We start from the raw sequence: 25,811 nt of genomic DNA, 5'->3' as shown, positions 1-25,811 counted from the left end.
GAACTCATTTTCAAGCTCAAAAAATCAGCTCGATTCGACTCGAACTCAGCTTTGAACCGAGTCGAATCGAGCCTTTTCGAGTTGAGTCGAGCGAGCTAATCGAGCTAGCTCGGTTTGTGTACACCTCTACCCCCAGCTCAATTTTTACTTTGATCCAAAACTATGGTAGGCCATGAAAAATGAAAACAGTTTCCTCCCTTGATTTGCATTTATCTTTGTTATGGCCCATAAGAATTTTAGATCAAGGTGAAACTTTGTCCCTTGGGGTTTCGTGGGATTCAGCATCACATGGACCATTTGGATTGGACAGCCATGACTCTTGTGCAAAGGTGCGCACGTGCATAGTTGCACAAGTGAGCTCTCTCTCTCTCTCTCTCTCTCTCTCTCTCTCTCTCTCTCTCTATATATATATATATATATATATATATATATATATATATCAGACATCCACCCCGTTAGTCAGATGCACCCTTATGTGGTGGGCCATGGAGCTAAAAATCAAACCAATCCATGACTTGGGTGTCCCACATCATAGACAAAAGTCGAGGATGGAAACCTGCTGATTGAAACCTTTATGATCATTTATAGGGTCCATTGGGTTGTTGTTCACACATCAAGCCCATTCATCGTGTGTACCCCACTTGGATGAGGGCTCACACCAAGTTTCAGCCATATTCATCACTCAGGTGGGCCCCACCAAATACTTTCAGACGTTTTAGGCATGATTTTGCACGATATCAGACCGTGTGGCCTACTTGAGTTCCAAATACGGTTGATTTTTGGGAAATCCCTTAGCCTAGAGGGGTCCCACCAAATGAACGGTGTGGAGGGGCCACAAAAGTTTTGGATCAAGCTGATATTTATGTTTTGTTTCATGGATCAATCGTATTTCTGTGATGGTATGAACAGGTTGAGTGATAAAAAAACATCACCGTAGGGCCAACGAAGGTTTCAACGGTGGATATCATTATTCCCACGGTTTACTGTGGCGTGGTCGACTTGAACTTTGGATGTGCTTCTATTTTGGGCTTATGTCTTAAAATGATACAGAAAAACGAACGGACGGCGTGGATAAGATAAATACATACACGGTGTGCCCCACAGAGTTTACTCAGCACGCAATCCGCTTCCAAACTGTAGCTTCTTTTGTTCAGGAGTTTTCTCTCTCTCGCGATCGGTGGGACGTCAAGAGAAGAAGAATGTCGGTTCTGATAGTAACGAGCTTGGGAGATATAGTCATAGATCTTCATACGGATCGATGCCCCTTAACCACCAAAAACTTCTTGAAGCTCTGCAAGTATTTCCCCATGTTCCCTTTTCCCTCTCTTTGATTTCTTCTTCCTCCTTTCACAACATGTGGTTTTATTTCTACGAATTTGTAGAAACCCGTATTGGAATCGATTCGATATGCTCGGATTTTTTTGAAAAATTAAAAATAAAATGGTGGTGGGACTTGTCCTCGCAGAGGAACTTTCTGGTGGTCCGCGTGACTACCCAAAACTGTATTCCACGGGCTCTCCATCACACATCAGTCCCAATGGTTGATCAATGATCATTGTCTTTGTGGGGGGAATGTTGTTCGCTTCTTTCCTTCTTCTTTTCCAACTTTTCAGGGTAGGGTATATGGTAATCATGTGGTATTTATTTTTGTTATATAATTTAGTATGCACGTTAAAAGTATACATTATGCGCTGTATGGTTGTCCTATGAATGGATTGAAATTGCTCAAGTAGAACACTGGAAAAGTTTTATTTATTTATTTAAATTTTTTATTCTCCTCTGGTAATAGGTTGCTATTGAATGCCAGAATTTCGTTTATCTAAGCTTAATTAAGTGAATCAATTAGATCATCATTTGTATATTCCAAATTTCAGTACAGAGATCAAATGGATTATTGGGTGCATTATGTAGAACTTGGCTTGCTCGAATTTCTTTTTTCTCTTTGGTATTCCACAGATGTTGGATGTGGATAGATTTTGTTTATTGTATAATGCTTAAGTTATTAATAAAATTTCTTTTATATATTAGGGGTTTCTTATAACTTTATTTCCGTAATGATTTTGAAACTGGTAATCTACTTAAGGCAATAAAATGAGTCGGTGTGCCGTGAAGGCCATTACGCAAAGGTAATGGTGGCAACCGTTACATGTTACCGGGTTGTAAAGGCCGTAACCGCCGTTACAGAAAAAATGACCCGTAAAGGCCATTATAGACCCCTGTAAAGGCTCGTTACACATCCTGTAAAGGATGTAACGACCCCATAATGGATTGTTACGGGGCTGATACAAAAAAAGAGAGGCTTGTTACGGCCCCTGTAATGGCCGTTACACCCCATATTGTAAAGGTTATGGTGGTGGCAATTGTGGCCGCCGTTATCATTATAGAATACCTTGAAAATGACAGAAAGGGTATTGGGTTCTCATTATAAATCCCTTTTGTTTTGTTTTGTTTTGTTTGGGTAATGATTAGTTGCTGAATGTGTTATCTCTCAAAAAGAAGAAGAAGAAGAAGAAGTTGCTGAATGTGTTAATATTTAGCCATCTAACATTAAGCTATTAACCGAGGGTTTTGAATCTTTATGTTCCTCTTGGATGGTCAAATGCAGGATTAAGTATTTCAATGGCTGTCTATTCCACACAGTTCAAAAGGATTTCACTGCACAAACTGGTGACCCTACTGGAAAGGGCACTGGCGGAGATTCAGTGTACAAGTAAGTATCCTCACATTTGTCTGTGGACGGCATATATAGTTTATCCACTAATGTTGAATGACATTTATATTTTTCATTTGTCCTTAAATCATTAGTTGCGATGAATGGGCGGTAGAGTCATCTTCCTTTCCTTTCAAATATGAAGGTGGGGTTGTTGGAAGAAGTTTTTGACCTTTAAGTTGAAGAGGACATATAATTGACAAAAGAGATTAAAATGCTGAATAATCCCATCTTCACTTATTGATTGGCATGGTCGCTGAGTGCCGAGCAAAAGCCTTGGGATCATGCTTAAGAGCTCTAACTGCTATTGTGTGATCATATTTTGACTTGATGCCACCTGAAGGTCCATCAAAACATGAAGTCACATGAGTGGTTTAGTCATGGTCAGGGTGACCCTTCTTGCTAGCAATGGAGTTCATTCAGTTCAAGCATTCTAGCTATGTGAAGGAATGGATATTCTAAACATAAGGAATTAACTGATCTCTAAATGCAACATCATGATGTATGCAAGATTTGTGGAGCTTAACACCATCTAAGAAATGGAAGTAGGCTCTCTCTTCAGTCTTTACCATGTCAATCCAAATACATTTAGTTTAAATAACTTGCTTGTTCTAGAAGTCCAGTTAATACTTCCGTATTGATGTGGCAAGGGTGGCTAACAGCAGTGCTGACATTCTAAAGATTTTTCATTTCATTGATTTCCAGAGAGATGAATGCATTGTGTTCAAATTTACATCTTGTAGTTTTTCCTTGCTATGATGAAACGACATTAGTACTCTTTCTTGGTTTGTGTTGGCATCTCAATTAATCTTCACTATATATTTAATTCTTAGCATGTAATTTAAATTGATAATCTACTTATTTTACATTGTTTTGTTTTTTTCCCCTTGGAGTAGAGTAGTCTTTTAATCCCATTAGATATATTTTTTTCGAGAGATAACAAAGAAATTTTATTGAAGACTACGAAAGTGGGAAAAAATACAAAGATAAAAAACAAAACCAAGAGGACAAATCAGCGAGTAAAAAGTCCATTCCGAAACCACGGATGTAACCAAGCGAATAGTTTCCAAAACCGAGCAATCCTTGTTATGAAAAGCAATGAAGGTTAGAGCCCTCCAAATAAACCAAAAAATTCCAGTCACAACAAGTCTCCAAATGGCTTTCTGCGACTTTCCCACACAACTCCTATGCCAGGCCCACAATAACTAATCAACCGATTTAGGCATCACCCACGAGATATGAAAGATGCAGAAGAAGTGCTCCCAATGTCGCTGGGCGAAGGCGCAATGAATGAAGAGATGGTCAACGGATTCTGCTTCCCTCATGCACATGAGGCAGATGTTCGGAAGGATGAGAGACCTTCTTTGAAGGTTATCTATTGTTAGAACTCTTTTCTTGCTCACAAGCCAAACGAATGTCGCTATCCTCGTGGGAGCGCCATAAGACCAATGGAAATAAGGGAAAGAATGCGATTGACTGGAGTGGGAAGTCTGAAGCCGAAGAAGCAACCCATAGAAGTAGCTCATGGAGAAACGACCAGAAGCATGAACTTTCCAAACCAAAGAGTCTTCATCTTAAATCGAGGGCATGGTAAGTTTCAACAAATTGAGAAGAGAGAGAAGGTCATCCAACTCCTCATCTAACAAATTCCGCCGAAAAAGGGACACCAAATTTCAACACCACTGAGATAAGAGAAACATTTCTCCACCGTGATGAACCGGTCGGGAGTGAGCTTGGCCAAACTCGGGAAAAGATCCTGGAGGGAAATATCTCCACACCAAGTGTCCAACGAAAATATATGGTTGTCCTTTCCCAAAGAGAAAGAAGTACCCGTACGAAGTATCGGTATCGCTGACCAGGGATACAAAAACAATATCGATATCGCTGATAATATCGTTGATAACCAGAAATGTGGGGAAACACGGGAAAAACGATGGAATTTTTAGTGAAACTTCTGGAGATTAAAATGTACATATTTGCATATTTAGAAATAAAAAAATTGCAAAAAGAATGCATACATAACAAGTTTCCATTTAATGGGGCCTTAAAAGCATGTGTTGTTGTAAGAAATCAGTCCAACCATCATCCAGCCTATTTAACCATCCAACCTTTCATCCAAACATCAATCAATATTGCAAAATATCAACAAATGATATTTCACCAAGAAATCATTAACAGTTGGAAAGGAAACGAAAGATTGTGGTCTCAATATCACGCATGTTGCGATATCGATAATATCGAGATATTATTAATATTATCAATGACAAATTGAACACTACATACAACCATGTGCCTATGAAAAAAAATTCTAATAAACAAAATTCTGATGATATCAATACGTTGGCGATATTATTGAAATATCATTGATACACTTATGATCAAGGTATCCCGTATCGGTATCGGTTGGCGTAACGGTGTCCTCCAAAACCGATACGGATACGGGGGCGTAACGGTGATACGGGGGCGTAACGGCCCGTAACGGCGTAAAATTTTTTTTTTGCCAAAAAAATATGAAAAAATATGGATTAAATCCAGAATATTCTAAGCATTCCAAATATGCATTCATTTATAAATTGGAACATGTTTATGGTGGTGTAACGGTCCACTCTTTGGTGAGAAGTTGTATCGGACTGTCTGATGAATTTATGAACTAGATAACCTGAATTTGATCATATATTTAATTTTCTAACTATCTACTATCAATGATAGATATATTAGAATGAATGTAAAATGAAAATATCTTACATCAGGTGTTTGCAATTATTTTTGAGGAATTTCTCGAACATACCTGTGGTCCTGTGCAGTGTGGTGCACCATGCACGTGACTGTGATTCCTGTCTTGTGACCTGTCATCCTCAAGTCAAGAATATTACAAATAAAAAAAATAATTAGTAGTGTCTGATATACTCCCCTGCAACTTGATTAAGGATTACTTGATTGGTTGTCAGGGGAGCTATTTTAAATACAAGTTCGGCAGTGTTAAGTGTGTGCATGGTTTCTTGCAATAATACTGTTGTGAGCTGTCTGCTGCAACAAATACTTACCTTAACACAAATATATACTCACAAGTCACAATCACAAGTCACCACCAAAATGAAAATCTGCTTTTTTGTGGTTGCTCGACCTCCACATCATCGTCATCGTCACCATCAGGCTGAGGCTGTCCGATAGGTGTAGGTGCTACATATCCATAATATCCAGTGCCAGAAGGAAATACTAGATCAACGAAACTAGAGGATGACTGATCCTGACTAGGCAACGAATCTGACCCGGAATAAGGATATCTACCAGTGCCCGTCGAATAGCCATCGGTGCCCATACTCGGTTTGAGAATCTTGAGATTGAGAGTGCGTCTGTGTGATGAGTAACTTGGATTTGGATGCGGATATCTATAATCATATGGATATTGATCAGGAGGGCTACTCCAACATGAATGTGATGGAACAGGCTCAGTATAACCATCATAATTCAATTCACCATAAGAATATCCATCATAATAACCAAGACCATGAGCCTGCTGATGTTCCGAACCTCTCGGACCCGGTGCACCACTAGATGTACCCACCTCCTGCTGGCTGTATCGTGACTCGGTACACTCATAAGTCCGACCTCGTGTACCACCTCGTCGCTGTTCATCGACATCGTGATCTGTAGACGGCTGTATAGGGCACTGAGCAACACCAGAAGTGTCAGCACCAGGGGCAGGGGGGTCATCGTCTTCATCCGACACGGTCACGCTACCACTGCTCATACTCTTTTGTTGATCTTGAGCCGTATCTGTACGTGGCATAAACTGCCCCTCTTACTGGGTCCAACACATCTGCACGACTCTCTTGTTGCGCTCTGCGTATTTCTGGGTCATCAATTTCCAATTCTTCACTATCCTCTTCAATTTGTTTTTCCCTTGTTTCCAACCAAGGTAGAAGTGGGTCATCCTCATCATAAATATTATCCAAGTTTATTGGACAGTAGTCTCCGTCATCAGTAGCTGTAATGCTCCTATGATGTCGTCGCATTCTTAGTTTTATATTGTAGTGCATGAAAAGTCTATCTAATGTTCTAGTCTGCAATCTATTCCTATTCTTTGAATGAATGAGCGCAAAACAACTCCAATTCCTTTCGCAGCTAGAGGAAGATGTTGTCTGGCTCAAAACTTTTACTGCAATTTTTTGGAGAGCCTTCGTACTCTCTCCGAAATTAATCCACCATTCGGCCGGTTGCAATCTAGATACTGCATGCTGTGCAAGAGCATCTCCAAAGCCACCAAGGCGATTTCCAAATGTATCTAATTCATTTAATGCCTTTATTTGCAGATCTAAGTCAGGCTCTAATCTCTTTATCACATTTTTTAGCCCGACACGAACTTCATCATCCGCAACAAATGATTGGGCATATCTATACCTAGGATTTAGGTAGTAACTTGCATGAAGATCGTAATGGAGTTGGTTTGTCCATCTCTTGTCGATCATCTTCCAATAAGTCTGCCAACTTCTACAATCACGTTGAATTGCAAGCTTTACCTTATCCATGGCATCATATATGAAGCCCATGGTAGGTACTTCATCGGATTCAACAAGACAGAGTACCCTCATTAGTGGCTCCATCACCTTTAGGATCGCCTTGACCTTCTTCCAATATTTGTTGTCCCGTATGGTGTTCACAACTTCGACCGGTATTCCTGATGTCTTCTTCCCATGTTTTGTGTTGAGCCATTCTCGGGAAGCGAACATCTCACTCAACTCTTCTCTATGCTGGAATAAACTCTCTAATGCTATAAAGTTTGTTGCGAATCTAGTCGCCGCAGGCCTCAACAACTCTCGTCCTTTCGTAAACTTTCTCATTATTGCAACTACTTGATTATGGTTGTAAATAAACGTCGTCACTTCCCTTGCCCTTTCGACCATTTCCTTAACATTCTTCTTCTTCCCAATATCTTCCAATATAAGATCAATACAATGGGCAGCACATGGTGACCAAAAAAGATGTTTTCTCTTATCCATCAACATATGTCCTGCAAGCTTATATGTTGCTTCATTATCTGTCACAATCTGCACTATATTCTCCTCTCCAATCTCGTCCACAACTTTATCCATTAGTTCATTAATATAAGTAGAATTTTTGGTTGCCTCTGAGGCATCAATTGACTTGTGGTATATAGTTCCTAAGTGGCAGTATACCATGAAGTTGATCATGTTGCGTTTGGTTGAGCCAGTCCAACCATCACATATGATCGTGCATCCTCTAGCCTACCATATGGGTTTAAATGTAGTCATGTATACTTTAACATCCGCATATTCTGCATCTGTCCATTTCCCCTTAATATCCCTAGCCGTGGGAGCTTTAATTCCTTCACCTGCTTCTGCTACCACATCAATTATCACCTGCCAATATGGAGAATTGGCTGCGTTAGGAGGTATGTTGGCATGTATAAATAACTTTGCTGTTGCTCTACCTAATTTCTCAACGGAAGTTCTACTCCACATTTGTTTTATCTTCTTTTGTTTAGTTGATTCTTTCCTAAATAGGATTGGATCAATAGAGGGTCTCTTAGGCTCATTTACTTCTTCATCCAAACGTATAGGGGCATCATGTGAAGATGTCTGTCGTCGGCTCCCAAACATACGTCGTAACCCACCAAACCTCCCCCCCCCCCCTCGCACCTGCAGAAGCAGTTGCACTTCCAGTTGCTAGGCTCCGACTCCCACTGCCCTCCCTGTATCACGCACTGACCCATGCGTGCCAAACATGCGGCGACGTTCTTCCTCTTCACGAGCTAGACGCAAGCTCTCTCTCCTAGCTATAGTAAGTTCTCGATCTGAATCTTCGTCAGAATCAATAATATCTTCATCACGAATGCCCATATATTCAGGACCAAACACTTCCTGTCGAGTTGCATCCAAAATATCATCTTTCTTCTTTTGTACAGCAGCACGTTTACCCTTCGACTCATCCAGACTAGCTTGCATTAAAAGCATTATCTCTTTCGGTACTCTACTACATGGCGCAACTTGACCCTTTCGATTTGCCAAATGTTGTTTGAGACGGGTAATTCCACCAGTCACTAGTCTATCACAATACTTGCACTTCATTTGGTGCCTAGTACCACCAACCCTCTCACAATGTTGCCATCCAATATCATCACTTACTTGTTGTTGGCCAGATCCAGACATTTCTTTAGGCTTAGGTAGACACTAGATAATTAGATTTGAGTATGAGTGTATGACCTATGTTAATAAAGATGATTTTATATTCTAACTAAACCCTAAGAAGCTCCAAGGCAAAACCTGTCCAATATAAGCAAATAAAAACATAAAGTCACTAATTCGAAAATAGAAAAAAATTATAAAATGACACCCCAAATCTGTAAAATACACATTAACATGTTCTACTATGATTAACATATCACATGGCATGATTAAAACAGTAAAACAATCATTAAAAAATTATTTTTAAAATTTAAAAAAGAAGGGCCATAATTAATGCGTAAATAGAAAAAAATATTAAAAAATTATAAAATGGCACCCCAAATCTGTAAAATGCACATTAACATATTCTACCATGATTAACACATCATATGGCATGATTAAAACAGTAATACAACCATTAAAAATTGATTTTTCGAATTTTTAAAAAAAGGGGCAAAATTCATGCGTAAATAGAAAAAAATATTTAAAAAATATAAAATGGGACCCCAAATCTGTAAAATGCACATTAACATGTTCTACTATGATTAACACATCATATGGAGTGATTAAAACAGCAAAACAATCATTAAAAATTGATTTTTCGAATTTAAAAAAAAAGGGGCAAAATTCATGCGTAAATAGAAAAAAATATTTTAAAAATATAAAATGGGACCCCAAATCTGTAAAATGCACATTAACATATTCTACTATGATTAACACATCATATGGAGTGATTAAAACAGCAAAACAATCATTAAAAATTGATTTTTTGAATTTTAAAAAAAAGGGGCAAAATTCATGCGTAAATAGAAAAAAATATTTAAAAAATATAAAATGGGTCCCCAAATCTGTAAAATGCACATTAACATGTTCTACTATGATTAACACATCATATGGAGTGATTAAAACAGCAAAACAATCATTAAAAATTGATTTTTTGAATTTTAAAAAAAAGGGGCAAAATTCATGCGTAAATAGAAAAAAATATTAAAAAAATATTAAATGGCACCCCAAATCTGTAAAATGGATATTAACATGTTCTATTATGATTAACACATCATATGAGATAATTAAAACAGCAAAACATATTAAAAAAAGTATAAATACCTATTTTTGACAAATTTATGAAAAATGGCCCACCAAGCTTTGATTCAACAAAATCCGCCAATATAATGTGTTTTTTCCTCAAATATCCAGCCAAGGTTGGTCGAAATTAGCAGTAGAAGGAGTGAGAAGGAGTTTGGAAGCAAGAAGTTTCGAAAAAACATCAAAAACGGACCTTAAAATGCAAAAAAAAATGGCCGTTTTTCGACCGTTACGGCGCTGACCGTTACGGGTGACCGTTACGCCCGTATCGGCCGATACGGGTACAAAAATTGGTATCGGCCGATACGGCCCCGAATCGGGTAACGGTGCGTACTGTTACCGTTACGTATCGGATACGTAACCGATTTGGCATTCCTTGCTTATGATACAAGCATTACCTCGAATTTACATAGTCGAAAATGTTGGTGATATTGATGCATTGGCAATACAAGCGACACCTAGAATTTACATAGTTGAAAATATTGACGATTACATTAGCAATATTGATACGTTGGCGATACGTAATGATACATTGCTAATACCTGGAATTTCTGATACTACCAGCGTTATCTGTATCGCTACCAGTGTTATCGGTATCATTGAGCTAGAGATAAAGATAATATCGGAGATAATTCGAACACTACGAAAGTGGTGATTGGTAGCAGAATTGGCCTTCCAAATATGAGAAGCACGATAAAACGAAGATGATTTTGTACCCCAACTGTAAGGTTGAATATCGTATTTGGAAACAATAATCTCTCTCCACATCTTCCCACTTTCAGATGTGAATCTCCAATTCCATTTGCCAAGCAGTGCAACATTCATCAAATCAGCCCCTCCCTCCGCTATTAGCTTACAAACCTCCTCCTATTTGGGCAAATGAAACTTGGTGGAATCCCTAGATCCTTCACAAAAAAATCCCTTCTCAATTTCTCTAATCTGTCAAAAACGGACTTAGGACACTTAAAAAGAGACATGAAATAAATCTGCATGTTGGAAAAGACGGGTTTAATAAGAGTCAAGCGGGCCTCCAAAGAAAGATATCTATGCTTCCACCTGAAAAGGTTCCTCCCTATTCTTTTGACCACTTTGTTCTAAAGATGCTTAGCTAGCTTGCCGACACACAGTGGTAGGCCAAGGTAAGTTGAGGGAAAGGACCCCGATTTGCATCCAAAAATAGCAGTCACCTGATGAAGGTTATCTTGAGGGACATGGACACCCAACATTTCGCTTTTGGAATCGTTAATGTTCAGAACACCACTACCTTATGAAGATTGTCGACCAAAGTGATGTCCGCATCACAAAATAGAATCGTGTCATCCTCGTATTGATGATGGCTAATTTTCACCCTGAATTTGCAGACCTTGAACCCAATAATAAGACCATTTTCCTATGCTTTAACAAGCATCTTACTTAACGCTTGCTCGATGACCATGAAAAGGTAGGAGGATAAAGGATCACCCTGTTTAATACCGCGAGAAGACTTAAAAGTAACCGAAAGGGGATCCATTAACCAAAATAGAGAAGGAGGGAGACCGAATGCAAGCTTGCATCCGCCCTCGCCATTTGGATCCGCATCCAATCCTATCTAACATATAATCTAAGAATTGTCAATCGACGTGATCGTAGGCTTTCTCGATATCCAACTTGCAAACAATACCTCCAATGCCTTGTCTGTGTCTAGAGTCTGAGCATTCATGCGCTAAGACTTTAGCCAGTAACTTATACGGACTGCCAACAAGACTTATCGGCATGAAATCTTTAAGGGATTCCACACCTTTGATCTTTGGGATGAGGGCGATATAGGTGGCCCCGAGGTCGTTAGAGAGGTGACCTCTATCGTAGAATTTGGAGAAGTCTATGACATTGCATCCAATTGTAGTCCAAATTTTATGAAAAAACATCATTGGGAGTCCGTCGGGGCATGGGGCTTTATCCCCATACATTAAAATCAAGGGCCAATTTCCCTTCTTCTTTCGAAAAAGGCTTTTCTAAATCATTAGCATCTTCAACTGCAGAAGAGGGGAAAATAGGTTATTCAGCTGGGGCCTCCTCCACTGCTCCCTGGTGAGAAGATTTTGATAGAACTGAACAATGACATTGCAAATCTGACCCTTCTAAGTGATCGTAGCTCTGTTAACAACCAAACTACTAATACAATTTACCCGAGCTTGAGCACTTGCCATGCCATAGAAGAATTTCGTATTCTTATCTCCGTCCTTGAGCCATAAGTCCCTAGACCGCTGACGCCACTTGATTTCCTCTTCTATAGAGAAGGAAGTGAACTTAGCCTTCAAATCAACCCTCTCCACTCTTTTGACTTTCGACAATTGACCGTCTTCTTCCTTGAGATACATTTCATGAAATTTGGCCAACATATCATCAAACTCTGCCTCCCAAGTCCCCATGACCCCTTTTTTCCAAAATTTGATCTTCTCCTTAAGCTGCCTATGCTTCAACCCCAATCTGAACCTCACGTATCCTGTACTTGAAAAGATGACCACCAAACAGATATGAGATCATAGAAACCATCAATTTCTAACCACGCCAACTCAAATCTTAATGGACGAGGACCCCAACTGTCTTCCTTGACCTTGAGAACACTAGGCTTGTGATTAGAAAACATTTTATGAAGGCCTTGTTGATTAACCAAGGGGAATTTATCAATCCAAGAGTGGGACACAAGAAAGCGATCTAAATGCAAGAGAGTTAAGGAGAGCTTGATTGTTGGTCCATGTGATTTTAGCCCCCCCAACACAGAAAGAACCCGTCATGCTATCAATCATTTTCCAAAGATCTGAATTCCACGCCAATACTATTCCCCTGTAGACCCCATTGCATTTAAAGAAACCCAATCAACATTTGAGATACCCTAGATGGAAGAAAGCATACCTTTATCAGTCGAATTCAGCTTGGTCTCTTGAAGGAGGATGATATTAGCCTTCGACTTCCTGCATACTTTATTGACTTGCACTTGCTTGAGGTTGTTGCCAAGCCTCCGTAAATTCTAAGATAAGACAAACATTGGTCATTAGCTTTGCTTGACCTGATCCTCTTGATGCCGCTAGATTTAAAAGAAGCGTCGTAATTAATTGAGCATTCCAGGCTCATTAATTCCCTCCATCCTTTTGGTGATTTTTAGCCTTCAAGAATTGCTCGAGCATTCTTTGAGCTCCTACACAGTCATAAACATCTTCGTCATTCATCCCAAAAGACATACCAATCACCCCAACAACTCATTTGAGGATGTCCTTGGACCATGTAATATGAGCCTGAGACAGAATGGGTTGAGCATTCACTAGATCCTGAGATGCACAGATGAAGGCGTCTTTTGGCTGGGGAAGAAGGCCCCGATTTTCTGGTCCTTTCGTGACACAAAGAGGGCCTCTTTTAGCATCCAATCGTCAGATGCATGAATGCTCTGAAATTGCTTGTGCCGAATCTTCTTCGATGGCCAACGATTCTTCCCGAGTGAAGTCCCCTTCGCTACCAGAATCATCCTCCCACTCCTCTAGGCTACTGAGATTTGTGCAGTGGTCTTCCGAATTAAAAGAGGAATCCTGTGCTAAAGCCGGAACTTGAGACCTTCGCTACCAGAATCATCCTCCCACTCCCCCGACTTTCCTCTTTTTTCCGTCTGGATACTGACTGAAAAGAACATCGCGGATGAGTGTTTCCTTGCAAGGGATATTAGCTTCTAAGTCGGTAGATTCTTACGTGTTCGACTTAAAGTTTGCACATTTGTTAGGACATACGAGCGCGAGATGCAGACATGGGTCGTCAATATGTGTTGAAGTTAAAACTATGTCGACCGTCTTGGAATGACACGTGCGAAGGGAGGGAGATGTGGTGGGGGGTTTGAATAACTGGCTTGGATGGAGGCTCGGGTGAAGGCTCAGAAGGAGGCTCGTCGAGGGCCTGAAGCTATGACATAGCTTGCGAACTAGGACCAACCAAACATGTGTCACGAAGTTGTTGCTGAAGCAACATGGCCTGCATAGGTGGCTCCGAACCAATCAGCGAAAGGTTCTGGTTTGGGACCGAAGTTGTGGTTTTGCTCGAGTACCGCTCTCTCCCAACTCTTACGTCACATGGAGAGTAGAAACCTGAGATAATCTTCGTCCGATCCTCACCTACCCTCGATGATCGTGTTGGTGGTTGACACACGTCCATTTTAAGATGTGGTAGGACGCTGGAGCATGGATGAAGTACACCTTCCCCTGTAATGCTGCCATGCTCCATTGGAATCCCCCAAATCAATATCCACACCGTCTTTGATGCAAGACAATTAACCGCTTGCTCTAAAAGCTCGAACTGATAGAGCATGGCGAATCAATCCCTTTATCTCATAGCCCACTCCCCACATCTCATGGGTTAGGACCTCGGTCGAACCCCCCTCGTGGGCCCCACTTCACATGGGTTCTGCTTCGCACGAGCCACCCGCCTCACACGGGTGAGGTCCGCCTCATACGGGCCGCCCACCCCAAGTGTGCCCCTGCATCCAATAGGCCACCTCACTTGAGCCCGATGTGAAAATGCCCCTGCATTAATCACCCTCGGTCATGGTGTGCCGTAAAGGTAACGGCAGCAACCATTACACGTTACGGGATCGTAACGGCCATAACAGCCGTTATGGAAAAAAATGACCCGTAATTACCGTTAACGAGACATTACATCCCCTATAAAGGCCATAATAGCCCCATAATGGTCCATTATGGGACATATACAAGTTTTTCATACTTTTTAATCAACATTATGAGGCAGATACAGGTTTTTCAGTAAATAAAAAAATAAAAAAGAAAGACCGTAACGGCCGTTATAGGGCCGTATTAGCCGTTATGCCCCATATCGTAAAGGTAACGACGGTGGCCACTACGGCCACCGTTATTGTTACAGAACTCCTTGGCCCTAGTGAGGATTCTCAAACACGAGACCTTTGCTTTGATACCACTTTGATGCAGGACAATTAATCACTTGCTCCAAAAGCTCGAGTGGATAAAGCACGACGAATCAATCCCTTTATCTCATGGCCCATGCCCCGCATCTCATGAGTTAGGAACTTGGCTGAACCCCCCTCATGGGCCCCACTTCACATGGGTTCCGCTTCACACGAGCCACCCGCCTCACACGGGCTGCCCACCTCAAGTGTGCCCCTGCATCCCATAGGCCACCCCACTTGAGCTCGGTGTGAAAATGCCCCTGCATTAGTCTCCTTGCCGAAATGGGCGTTTTTCAACCATCTCTTTAGGGATCGGAATGGGCAATTGGGGAGCCGAACTCCTGCCAGTAACGCTTTATCACAACAAGCGCCATCTCTGAAGTTCACCCAAATTTCATTGACAACAACAAGTTTCACAGAGAAATCCGATTCCAGTATGCCAAGCTCTCGAAACCAAGAGACTGATTGCGATAATGCCACTTGCAGCATTGTTTTTGCTATGAGCGACCATTGAATCGCCAACAACTTATCAATAACCTCTGGTCTTACATGCACAACAGGATCGTTTCCAACCATCGATGTTGAAATCCATTTTACTTCATAGTCCTTATTTGAAGTATCAACCTCCTGTTGAAGATCTATGTGAGTGGAAAATGCACATGGGGGAATGAAATAACTTGGTCAATAGGTTATTGAAGCCTTCTTATTTTGATGGATGACTAGTAGGGATGGATGCTCGTTAAAGGACGAAAGAAGAAGGGTCTGTTTAGCATTTATTGGTAACATCCACATCTTGCTTCCAATAGGGGATTTGGAAGAGGTCTTTGGGATATACAATGCAGTGGCATATGTTTGATTTTTCATTCCAGTTGACAAGAAGCTTGGGAGAAGCTGGGGTTTTGCATTCATAAGGTATTGGCACTGGTACGGAGCATGCAAGACCATTGAAGTGATGAATGGTCGTCTACTTGATGTACGAATCATTCCAGTTTGCAAGGTAAGGGAGTCTGGAACCAAGGGTGGAAATCTTCTCCTATTGAACTGTTATTGGGGAAGGGTTCCAAGGAAGCTTCGATTGGCCTCGAGGGCATTGAAGTAGGGAAGGCTTATCACCCCTCTTTCTGTGATGCAGTGGGAACAACAGTCCTGTTGAAAGGCCAATTTGATGAGGTAGTTAAAGTTCAATGATGACAGTGGAAATAAGATAGATAGATCTAGGCTACAGCTTGGCAGGGTATGCCACCCACTCTTGGGCGTCTATCATAGCGATCATGAATGCCCCAAAATTATCCTCTTTGGATGTTCAAAGAATTGCAGTTGCAAGGTTATCGACATGCCATTTTCTTCTTTATTTTTTACCATGGGAGGAGATTAGAGGTGGGCATTGGTCCTGATCGGAGCGGATTGGGTTCAACCCGATCAGATCCGAAATGGCCATGGTTTGACCCGGACTCGATCAGATCCGGAATCAAATCCGGGTCACTTGACCCGAACAGATCCGATACATAATTCGTCTGACCCGAACAGGGTCCAACTCGGTCAGAGAAACCGAGTCTGATCGAGTTGGGTACGATTCGGATTCGTATGAATTTAATTTAATTTTTCATATAATGTGGCCCACTTCAACCTTTAACATATGTTATTTTTTTTCTCAATGCCTTAATTGATATGTCAAAATGGATAAACGGTTTAGATAAAACATATACATCAAGGTGGGCCCCACATGGCTATACAAAAACTATCCGTTACTGTGTTTATGTTTTTACCGAACATGTATAATAACGTGCACTGCACGAAAGCACTTTGACTTCTTTTTTTAATATATACAGTGAGTGGGACTTGCTGTAATGAACTTAGCAAGTTATGTGGGTCTTATCATAGGGTATGTGTTATATCTAAACCGTTCATCTATTTGGTAAGCTCGTCATAAGGCTTACGATGAAAAATAAGATAGATCTAACTATCAAGTGGACCACACGAAATATTTAATGGTGAAAATCATTCGATACTGCTACTTGTGGTGTGGTCCACATGATCTTTGTATATTAATAATTTTTTAGATAATACCCTAAGATGATTGCTAAAAATATATGAACGGTGTAGATATAATAAATACATCATTGTGATGCCCATATGCCTTTAATCTCCTTTGAACCGTTCGTACAACTCGGAGCTCGAGGAGCGTCAGTCTCGTCCTTGCACAGAAACGGATTGGCTACTCCCCCTGCCACGGTGCCACTAGCATTGGCTGTTGGTCGGTGCTCTGTGGGCCCCACCATGATGTATGTGTTTCATCCATGCCTTCCATCTATTTTTATAGATCATTTTACAATATGAAAAAAAAATTGAGATATATCTAAATCTCAAGTGGATCACATTAAAGGAAACACTGTTGAATAAACGTTGACCATTAAAAACGTTTTGGGCTTAAAAGTTTTGGATATAGCTGATATTTATTTTATCCATCCATCTGGGTCTTTATGACCTATTCAACAGATTGGATGTCAAATAAACAGTACAGTGGACCTTAGAAGGATTTTAAAATTTTAACGGTAGATATCCAATTATTATTGTTTTCTTGTCATGTGGTCCACCTATGATTTACATACCTATCATTTTTTTTATGAATCCATAAAATGTTCTGTAAAAATGTATGAACGGAATGGATGAAACACATACATCATGGTGGGGCCCACAAAGCACCGACTAGGGAGCAACCAATCCGTCCCTGCACGAACTAGCCACCTAGCTTGAGGCTAGTGTAGTTGGCGTGTGGTAATACGGACGACGTGGTTTACGTCCGATGAAAGAATGGGTTTCAGTGGGAAAAACGGTAAATGCTACTCGAATTCGCACATGCCAATCGGGCACGTGTATGCAAGCAGATGGGCCTGATCATCATCTGAGTCAAAGTCAAGGTTACGATCTACTATTTTTAGGCTTCGGGTCGGGTCTGGTCGGTTCGGGCCGGATCCTTTCGGTTCGGGTATTCGGGTCGGATCTGTCCGGATCAACCTCTATCCGAACCCGACCCGAAATACTATCGGATCTTTGACAGACTCGATCAGGCTGATCTAAGCCATCGGTTCTGTTCGGAACGGTACCGAGTCGGGTCGGATCGGGTCGGATCCACCGGATCGGGTTCAAAATGCCCACCTCTAGAGGAGATGCTGGCGTTCTCCAAAGATATTTGCCTCCATCGGGCTATGGCTTTGGTCAATGTAGAGAAGTTGTGCCATCTGATTAAGAGCTTACTTTCAGGATCCTTCTAACAAGCTGCTGCTCCCGCTTTAAATCGTGCTTCTGCTCTCTCTCTGATTCCTAGTTGTTTGTGCTTGCTAATATATTGAAATAGGTGCTACTCCACTCCCGCATCAGAATCTCTTTCCGCTTCTCTTCATGCTACAATCTACATTCAACTATCGTGGAGATAAATAGGGGTTCGTGGATTCATTTGATCAATGTGGCAATTTACCAGCACAAGCATTTGTTGATTATGTGATTATCAATCTAGGATCCAGGTTTTGGAAAGTGTTGGAGATCGACAAAATGATGTTGAAGAGGACGTTTTTGTAGTTTGCTAGAGTGAAGGCATTGTTTTAGATCAGCTTAGTGTTGGGCAGGGTGGTTTAGTTGGAGGTAGTATATATTCTCTTCTGTTTTTTTTTTTTTTTTGCTTCGATCTAAGCTTGACCAATCATCATCCGAGCAGCATCCCTTTCATAGCCGTATTTTAGATGGGATTTTGGCAGTGGGACGTCGGCTTCGGTTTGGTGTGAGTGGATTTTAGCGAGGGGTAATGGTGGCTAACAATCAATAGAGACGCAAGCTCAGGTTGGATGGTGCTGACTTAGCACATTGCCTACATGGTGGCAGAGATGCTGGTAATATCAGTAGTGGAGAGGGTTTAAGAATTTAACAAGGGTGGACCCTTAGCAATAGGAGGAGCCTCTGGCCACATGAAGTTACATGAGTTAGGATCGACGCTTATTGTCTATTTAAGTTTGGATAAGGGGTTGGGACGGTTGTTGCAGTCTTGCATCTTGTCGTTTGTCCAATTGAGCTGTTTGATGTCAATAGTGGGTTTGTAGGTTGCTCAGGGAGGGCCATGTGGTGTTAGTAGGGGACTCTCAGATTTATAATGCCTTCAAATTCGCTTAGTGAAAGAAGGATGGGACGGATGGAGCAATCTTTTCTTGTTGTCTTGACTCTAGATATGTCCAGTGTATTCATTTGAGGCGTTCATTGTTAATAAGGGATTGTGGACAAACGACACAAATAACACTCGTAGCATAGCCGTAGTGCTATGTAGCATAGCTAAATAACACAAATCCCCTATAGCGTACACTACAATGTAATTTATTTTTTTTTTCAGTTTTTTTTTATTTTTTTTTATTTTTATTTTTTTTAAATGGTGTAAAATTCACGTCATAAAAAAACTTATATTGTAAAGTTAAAACCAAACCTTTCTATGTTTACTTTCACTTGAAACGGTGGTGATCCTTTGTTAAAGTTGGTGTGAAACTCACAAACTAAAAAAAAAGCTTTAAAACTAAAAAGAAAAAGGGTTTTCGAAACTCCTCTTGTCCTGTGGGTTTTTTTTTTTAATTTATTTTCATACTTGGGAGTTGTGCTTGTGGTTTCAATTAGACATTATTAATTAAAGTGGTTTGCTTAGAAAGTTGTTGATGCGATAATTGTTTATTTTCTTTTATAACTTTATGTATTGATTTTTTTAGAACTTTATATATGTGGATTAGCTTTTGATTAATGATAATTAATAATTTGTTTGAACATGCTTATAATTGAAAAAAATGAATAATCTGTCAAGCATTTTATATTTTTTGCTTTTTTCTTACTATTTATCATATTTTCCCTATTTTAAAATTAAAAAATAGAAGTATCGTGTTGCTTAAGCTACTCGCTACAGATGGCCGAATGCTACACAACACGCTACTGTTATTTAAAACATTGATGCCAGTCAACAACTGGATCGTTTGATGACCATGTTGTACAATTAGAGTTGGCATGTGTGGCAATCAAATCCATCCATTTTGGAGGCAAAGATCATAAATCGCTTATTGGGTGATTTGTGACTATTAGAGGAGTCTTTAGATTAGATAGTGCTAGGACAACGTATCTCAGTGGGCTTCCTGGGTGGTGTTTCTCTCCAACCTCATCAAGTGTTGGCTCTTGGTCTTAGCCTCTTCTGGTTCTGGCGAGGTGGTAACATGTGCTATGAATAATGCTTTGCAAAGTTGGTGTTTACTGTTTAGCGACGTATGAGGTTGAAGCATTCTGCGCATGTCGTCAGTGGAAGCAGAGCTTAAGAGAGGGTTAGCTCTTGTAGGAAAGTAGTTGGTGAGGGCTCCTTCAAGTCTACATTATGGTAAATCAAGCAAAGAGACCTAGGCATGAGTTTGTCATGGGCTCCAACCCTAGTGATTACGATTGAGGGTAGAGAGGGTATTTGTCAAGCATTTGATGGGGCAACAAGTTTATGTTTTGGTAGAACATCCCTAGATGGGGAAAAGGGAAGCTAAAGGAGCTGGTGTCTGTGGGGGTCTCGTTTAGTTGCTGTTGGTCGGTCGAGGGAGGGAGTAGACTCCCCTCGGCTTATGAGACACCTTAGAAGCTTGCCAAATGATCAGGGTGGACATTGAGGGGGAAGAAAACTGGTTCAAGATATTCTCCAAAGATTTGATGCAACTAGAGTGAAACTCTCAAGCTTTGTCAGGCCAAGCCATCATCCAAGAGGGCTTGGGCCTAAGAGTGTGAGGGAGCTTCAAAACCCAAAATCATCAATTAGCTATGATCATCAACAATCTCTAATATGTTGGGGGATGGGTCCAACCTTGCAATTGTTATTACATGAGATTCCTCTCCTAGAACATTAGGGGTTCGGGAAGTGTTGATAAAAGGATCGCTGTCAAGGAGATGGTCTGTGTCGACTGTCAACAAAGTGTATGTGCTGATCCTGTTGGAGACAGAAGGAAGTTCTTTGCGAGGCAGATATTGGGGAGTTTTGTGGCAGTTCGGCTTGCCATTGAGAATGTATTAGCTCAGTTGAAGGTCTGGTGGTATCTTGGTTATATGGAATTCTCAATTACTGAAGAAGTTCGCTTTGATACTTGTTAGGTGGTCATTATCTATTCAATTCCATTTGATGGCAGGGGGCTGGTCATGGGGCCGTTTGACTGTACATCGTCCAAATTACCTAAGATTATGTCTAGGTTTTTTTACAGGGAATTGGGGAAAAATCTTGGCTCACTGTGTGGTCATTGGTGGGGGCTGTTATTCAGTTTGGTTATTGGAAATTTGGAGGGTCAAGAATCACTTCCAGCATGAAGAGCTTCGATGATTTTATTGTTGAATGGTAGTTAATTGATCTCCCTCTTCGTGGAGTAAAATTTGCATCGTTGAACAAGCTACAAGAACCTGTTATTCAGTTTGGTTATTGGAAATTTGGAGGGTCAAGAATCACTTCCAGTATGAACTTTGGTGATTTTATTGTTGAATGGGAGTTAATTGATCTCCCTCTTCGTGGAGTAAAATTTACATCATCAAACAAGCTACAAGAACCTGTTATTCAGTTTGGTTATCGGAAATTTGGAGGGTCAAGAATCACCTCCAGCATGAAGAGCTTTGATGATTTTATTGTTGAATGGGAGGTAATTGATCACCTTCTTCATGGAGTAAAATTTACGTCGTTGAACAAGCTACAAGAACCTGTTATTCAGTTTGGTTATTGGAAATTTGAAGGGTCAAGAATCACTTCCAGCATGAAGAGCTTTGATGATTTTATTGTTGAATGGGAGTTAATTGATCTCCCTCTTCGTGGAGTAAACTTTACATCGTCGAACAAGCTCCAAGAACTTGTTATGACTTTCTTAATAGTTTTTTTTTTTTTTTTTCCTCAGCCTCCTGGGAAGACATTTTCCCTGAGGTTCATCAGAAAACTCTCCATTGCATTTGTCAGATCACAAAGTAAATCTTTGTCATACCTTTTCACTTTGGAATATGTGGTGGATAAACCTTTTTGAGAGCAATGGTTGTTGATGCAGGACAATTAACCACTTGCTCTAAAAGCTCGAACTGTTAGAGTATGGCGAATTAATCCCTTTATCTCATAGCCCAGGCCCCACATCTCATAGGTTTTAAGACCTCGGCCGAACCCCCTTTGTGGGCCCCAAATCACATGGGCCGCCCACCCCGAGCATGTCCCCGCATCTCACGGGCTACCCCACTCGAGCTCGGTGTGAAATGCGCATTAATCACCCCTGGTGAGGAGTCTCGAACACGAGACCTCCGTGGGCCGCACCCACCCCGAGTGTGTCCCTGCATCCCACAAGCGACCCCGCTTGAGCCCAGTGTGAAAATGCCCCTGCATTAATCACCCCCGGTGAGGAGTCTCGAACCTGAGACCTCTCGCTCTGATACCAATTTTGACGCATGACGTGAATTTAAATATGATATGCAAGATTTCAGGCTTGGATCACACCAATTCAGAAACAATCACACAAATTCCACATCCCACATGAAAATCCAAACATTCAATTAAAGGGGAATCTATGCGGGTCCAAGCCGACATAGGCTAGGACTGGACCAATAAAATTATAAGCCAAACGATGTCAAAGGGAAATAAAATCAACTACTCATGCATAAAAATCAGTCCCTAATCCAAAGGATTCCCCAATTTCAATTCAAGGAACCCGAAGGTGATAAAAAAGGGCAAATCAATTAAGGATCATGTAATATGAGGTTAGGATTCATGAAAAACAGCTATGAGAGGATAAAAGAGGATAAAAACCTGAGCCAAAAGATGATCCCGCGTGTGGACAGCAACAATGGCCTAGACGGACGTGCGTGTGATCCCAGCCACACGTGTGTGGGGCTCACTATTCAGAAAAAGGCCACCTTGGCCCTGGGCGGCCAGGGATGGACTCTAAAACCCCCAAATCTTAGCTCAATCCGATGTATGGTTTGTGCGTGGTGCTCTGCCGAAGTTTCAGCTCGCCTGTGGGCCGAAATCTGGAAACCTGCTACAATGAAGAAATCTGATGCAATAAAAGGACAAATTCGAAGTACGGATGGTGGGGGAAGATGGAAAAAAAAAGATGATGGAAGATGGGGGTGAATTGGGATCGATGTGGCTTCGCACCACGGTAGTTAGCCCTTCGAAAAGGGAGGGCTTCGCACCCACTCTTGAATTCTTCCACAACTTACAAAGAGAGCAGAAAAATAAAGCATAAATTTTTTTATTAACTTCAATGAATGAAAAGAACTACAAGGGGTGCCTATTTATAGGGAGAACCCTATACCCAAAAACTCGCACCATGTGCAACACCTATTACTTGGCGATGAAGTAAACTAAAATAAAAACCAAACAAGAAAATGTAAAGCGTTCACGATGTTCTAAATAATAACAATAAGTAAAACCTAAAATATAAAATCAATCCGACGAGTGGGCCACGATCATGAGATCCCATGGTGAGCTTTTCTTGACTATCGGGCCACTTTCTGAACCAAAACTTGTCTTCTAGCTAGGAGGCCCTCCCTAGATGTCGTCATCGAGCCAGATCGATGGTGGGGTCTTCCTTCTGCGTACGTACGTGCGTAGGGGTGGTGGTGTACGGGCGTGCGTGTGCACGATGTCCTCATCAACTCTCCCCGGCTGCGAAGATTTCGCTACTGGCGAAATAAAACTCCTGAACCGCTCTAGGATGTCGGGATCAAGTCTCTGAAGCTCCTCCTCAGTAAGCCACGCGCTGTTCGAAGTTGGGCGTGACTTCCATTTAACTAGGTATTTCTAAAACCCGCCATCTGACGTGGAAATTATCTCTTGGTCCAGGATATCCTTTATTTCCTCTCTGCGTGTGTGAAGGCTAGGTATGGGAGGCAGAGGTTGTGATGAAAGGTCGGGAAGAGGCCATGGATCAAAGGTTAAGGTTGGGACATCAGGATGGATGGGCGAAGTATCAATGGGTCCCTGAAAAGCAACTAGATCCTCCATATTGAATGTGGAACTAATTCCTATGGAAGGTGGAAGATCTACCTCATACGCATTGAGACCGTTTCACTTTATAATCTTGAAAGGCCCAGCACTACGCGCGTGTAACTTACGAACGGCCCCTGGAGGGTACCGCTCGGGCCTGATACGGACCATCACAGAGTCCCCAATTTTGAACTCTTCGAAACGTCTATGTAGGTCTGCAGAAAATTTATAATGCTCATTATTAGTAGTGATCTTTCGCCTGATTTCTTGATGCAATGAATGTATGTGATGCGCAAAAGACTCTGCAGCCTCTGATGGCCTATGGGACAATGACATGGGGATAAGATCAATAGGTTTCCTAGGCTTATAACTAGTAACGACTTCAAAAGGACTTAGACCTGTGGACCTATTGACAGAACTATTGTATGGAAACTCGGCTATGGGTAGTACGGCGTCCTATGTCCTGGTATGCTCCCCCACTAAACATCGAAGTAAACTCCCTAGGCTCCTATTAACCACCTCAGTCTGGCCATCGGTCTGAGGGTAGTAGGCAGAAGAAAACTGGAGCCTAGTATTCATCATGTGTCATAGTGTCTTCCAAAAGTAACTCATAAATCTCACGTCACGGTCAGACACTATGGTTTTTGGTAACCCATACAATTTGACAACCTCACTAAAGAATAGCTTGGCAACATGAGAGGCGTCGAAGGTCTTAAAACAAGGAATGAAGTGAGCCATTTTAGAGAAACGGTCCATGACAACGAATATGGAGTCATGCTTTCGAATAGTCTTGGGAAGTCCAAGCATTAAGTCCATACTGATGTCCTGCCAAGGGATGAATGGGACTGGCAAAGGTGTATATAATCCTGTATTCTGTTTCCTCTGCTTTGCTAGTTGACAAGTACGGCATTGCCTTATAATTTTGGCCACGTTCCGCTTGAGGCTTGGCCAATGAAATCTATCCTCCACTAGGGCAATGGTCTTGTCACGACCGAAATGACCTGCAACACCCCTTGAATGTAACTCCCAAACAAGAAAATCGCAAAGGGAGGTGCGTGGTATGCACAAGCGGTCACTCCTAAACAAATATCCGTCCAAAATCAAATACTCACTGTTAGCTCTTGACGGACTCTCTAATAAAGACATATACACAACTCCAAAATCTGGACACTCAGAATACTCTTCTTTGATGCGCTCAAGGCCCGTAACTTCAACGTTCATGGAGTTGAGTAATGCGACTCGACGAATCAACGCGTCGATAGGCTTATTCTCTACACCGGCCTTGTGCTTAAGCACAAAAGTGTACTCTTGAAGGAATTGAACCCACTTAGCGTGCCTGTGGCTTAATTTCTCTTGAGAGTTCAAGTATCTTAAGGCCTCGTGATCTGAGAACAAGATGAATTCTTACGGTAACAGGTAATGTCGCCAATGGCGTAGTGATTGCACTACCGCTAGAATTCCTTGTCATAGGTGGAATATCTTTGCTTCGCCTCATTCAGTTTCTCACTAAAAAGGGCGACAGGGTGCCCTTCTTGGCTAAGTACTCCTATGCCGACTCCTGACGCGTCACATGCGACTTCAAAAGTTTTTGAAAAATCTGGAAGTCGCGTAACTGGAGCTTCGGTCATCTTGACCTTTATCTCCTTGAAGGCCTTCGAGGCGGCCTTTGTCCATTGAAACTCTCCCTTTTTTATGCAGTCCATGATGGGAGCCACATTGGAACTGAAGCCTCGAATGAACCGCCTATAAGAAGTAGCTAAGCCATGAAAGCTGCGCACCTCATGAATATTGTGGGGTTCAGGCCAATTAACGATGGCCTTGACCTTCTCGGGATCAGCCGATACGCCCTCAGCTGACACAATAAAACTTAAGAAGATCACACTACTAGACAAGAAC

The 25,811-nt window shown here is 41.4% G+C and overlaps 1 protein-coding gene across 1 annotated transcript in view; it reads left to right on the top strand.

The window, feature by feature from the left end:
- The first annotated feature begins 1,090 nt into the window (after positions 1–1,090).
- Positions 1,091–25,811, top strand: part of LOC131250623 (peptidyl-prolyl cis-trans isomerase CYP59) — a 109,151-nt gene continuing 84,430 nt past the window's right edge. Inside the window, exons 1-2 of the mRNA XM_058250912.1 lie at positions 1,091–1,297; positions 2,606–2,710. Coding sequence (XP_058106895.1) covers positions 1,200–1,297; positions 2,606–2,710 — 203 coding nt within the window. The 5' untranslated portion in view covers positions 1,091–1,199. The remainder of the gene's footprint in view (positions 1,298–2,605; positions 2,711–25,811) is intronic.

Source organism: Magnolia sinica, chromosome 1 (assembly GCF_029962835.1).
Source record: "Magnolia sinica isolate HGM2019 chromosome 1, MsV1, whole genome shotgun sequence".
Lineage (NCBI taxonomy): Eukaryota > Viridiplantae > Streptophyta > Magnoliopsida > Magnoliales > Magnoliaceae > Magnolia > Magnolia sinica.
The sequence above is the reverse complement of the archived record's forward strand: the minus strand, read 5'-3'. Positions and strand labels throughout refer to the sequence as shown.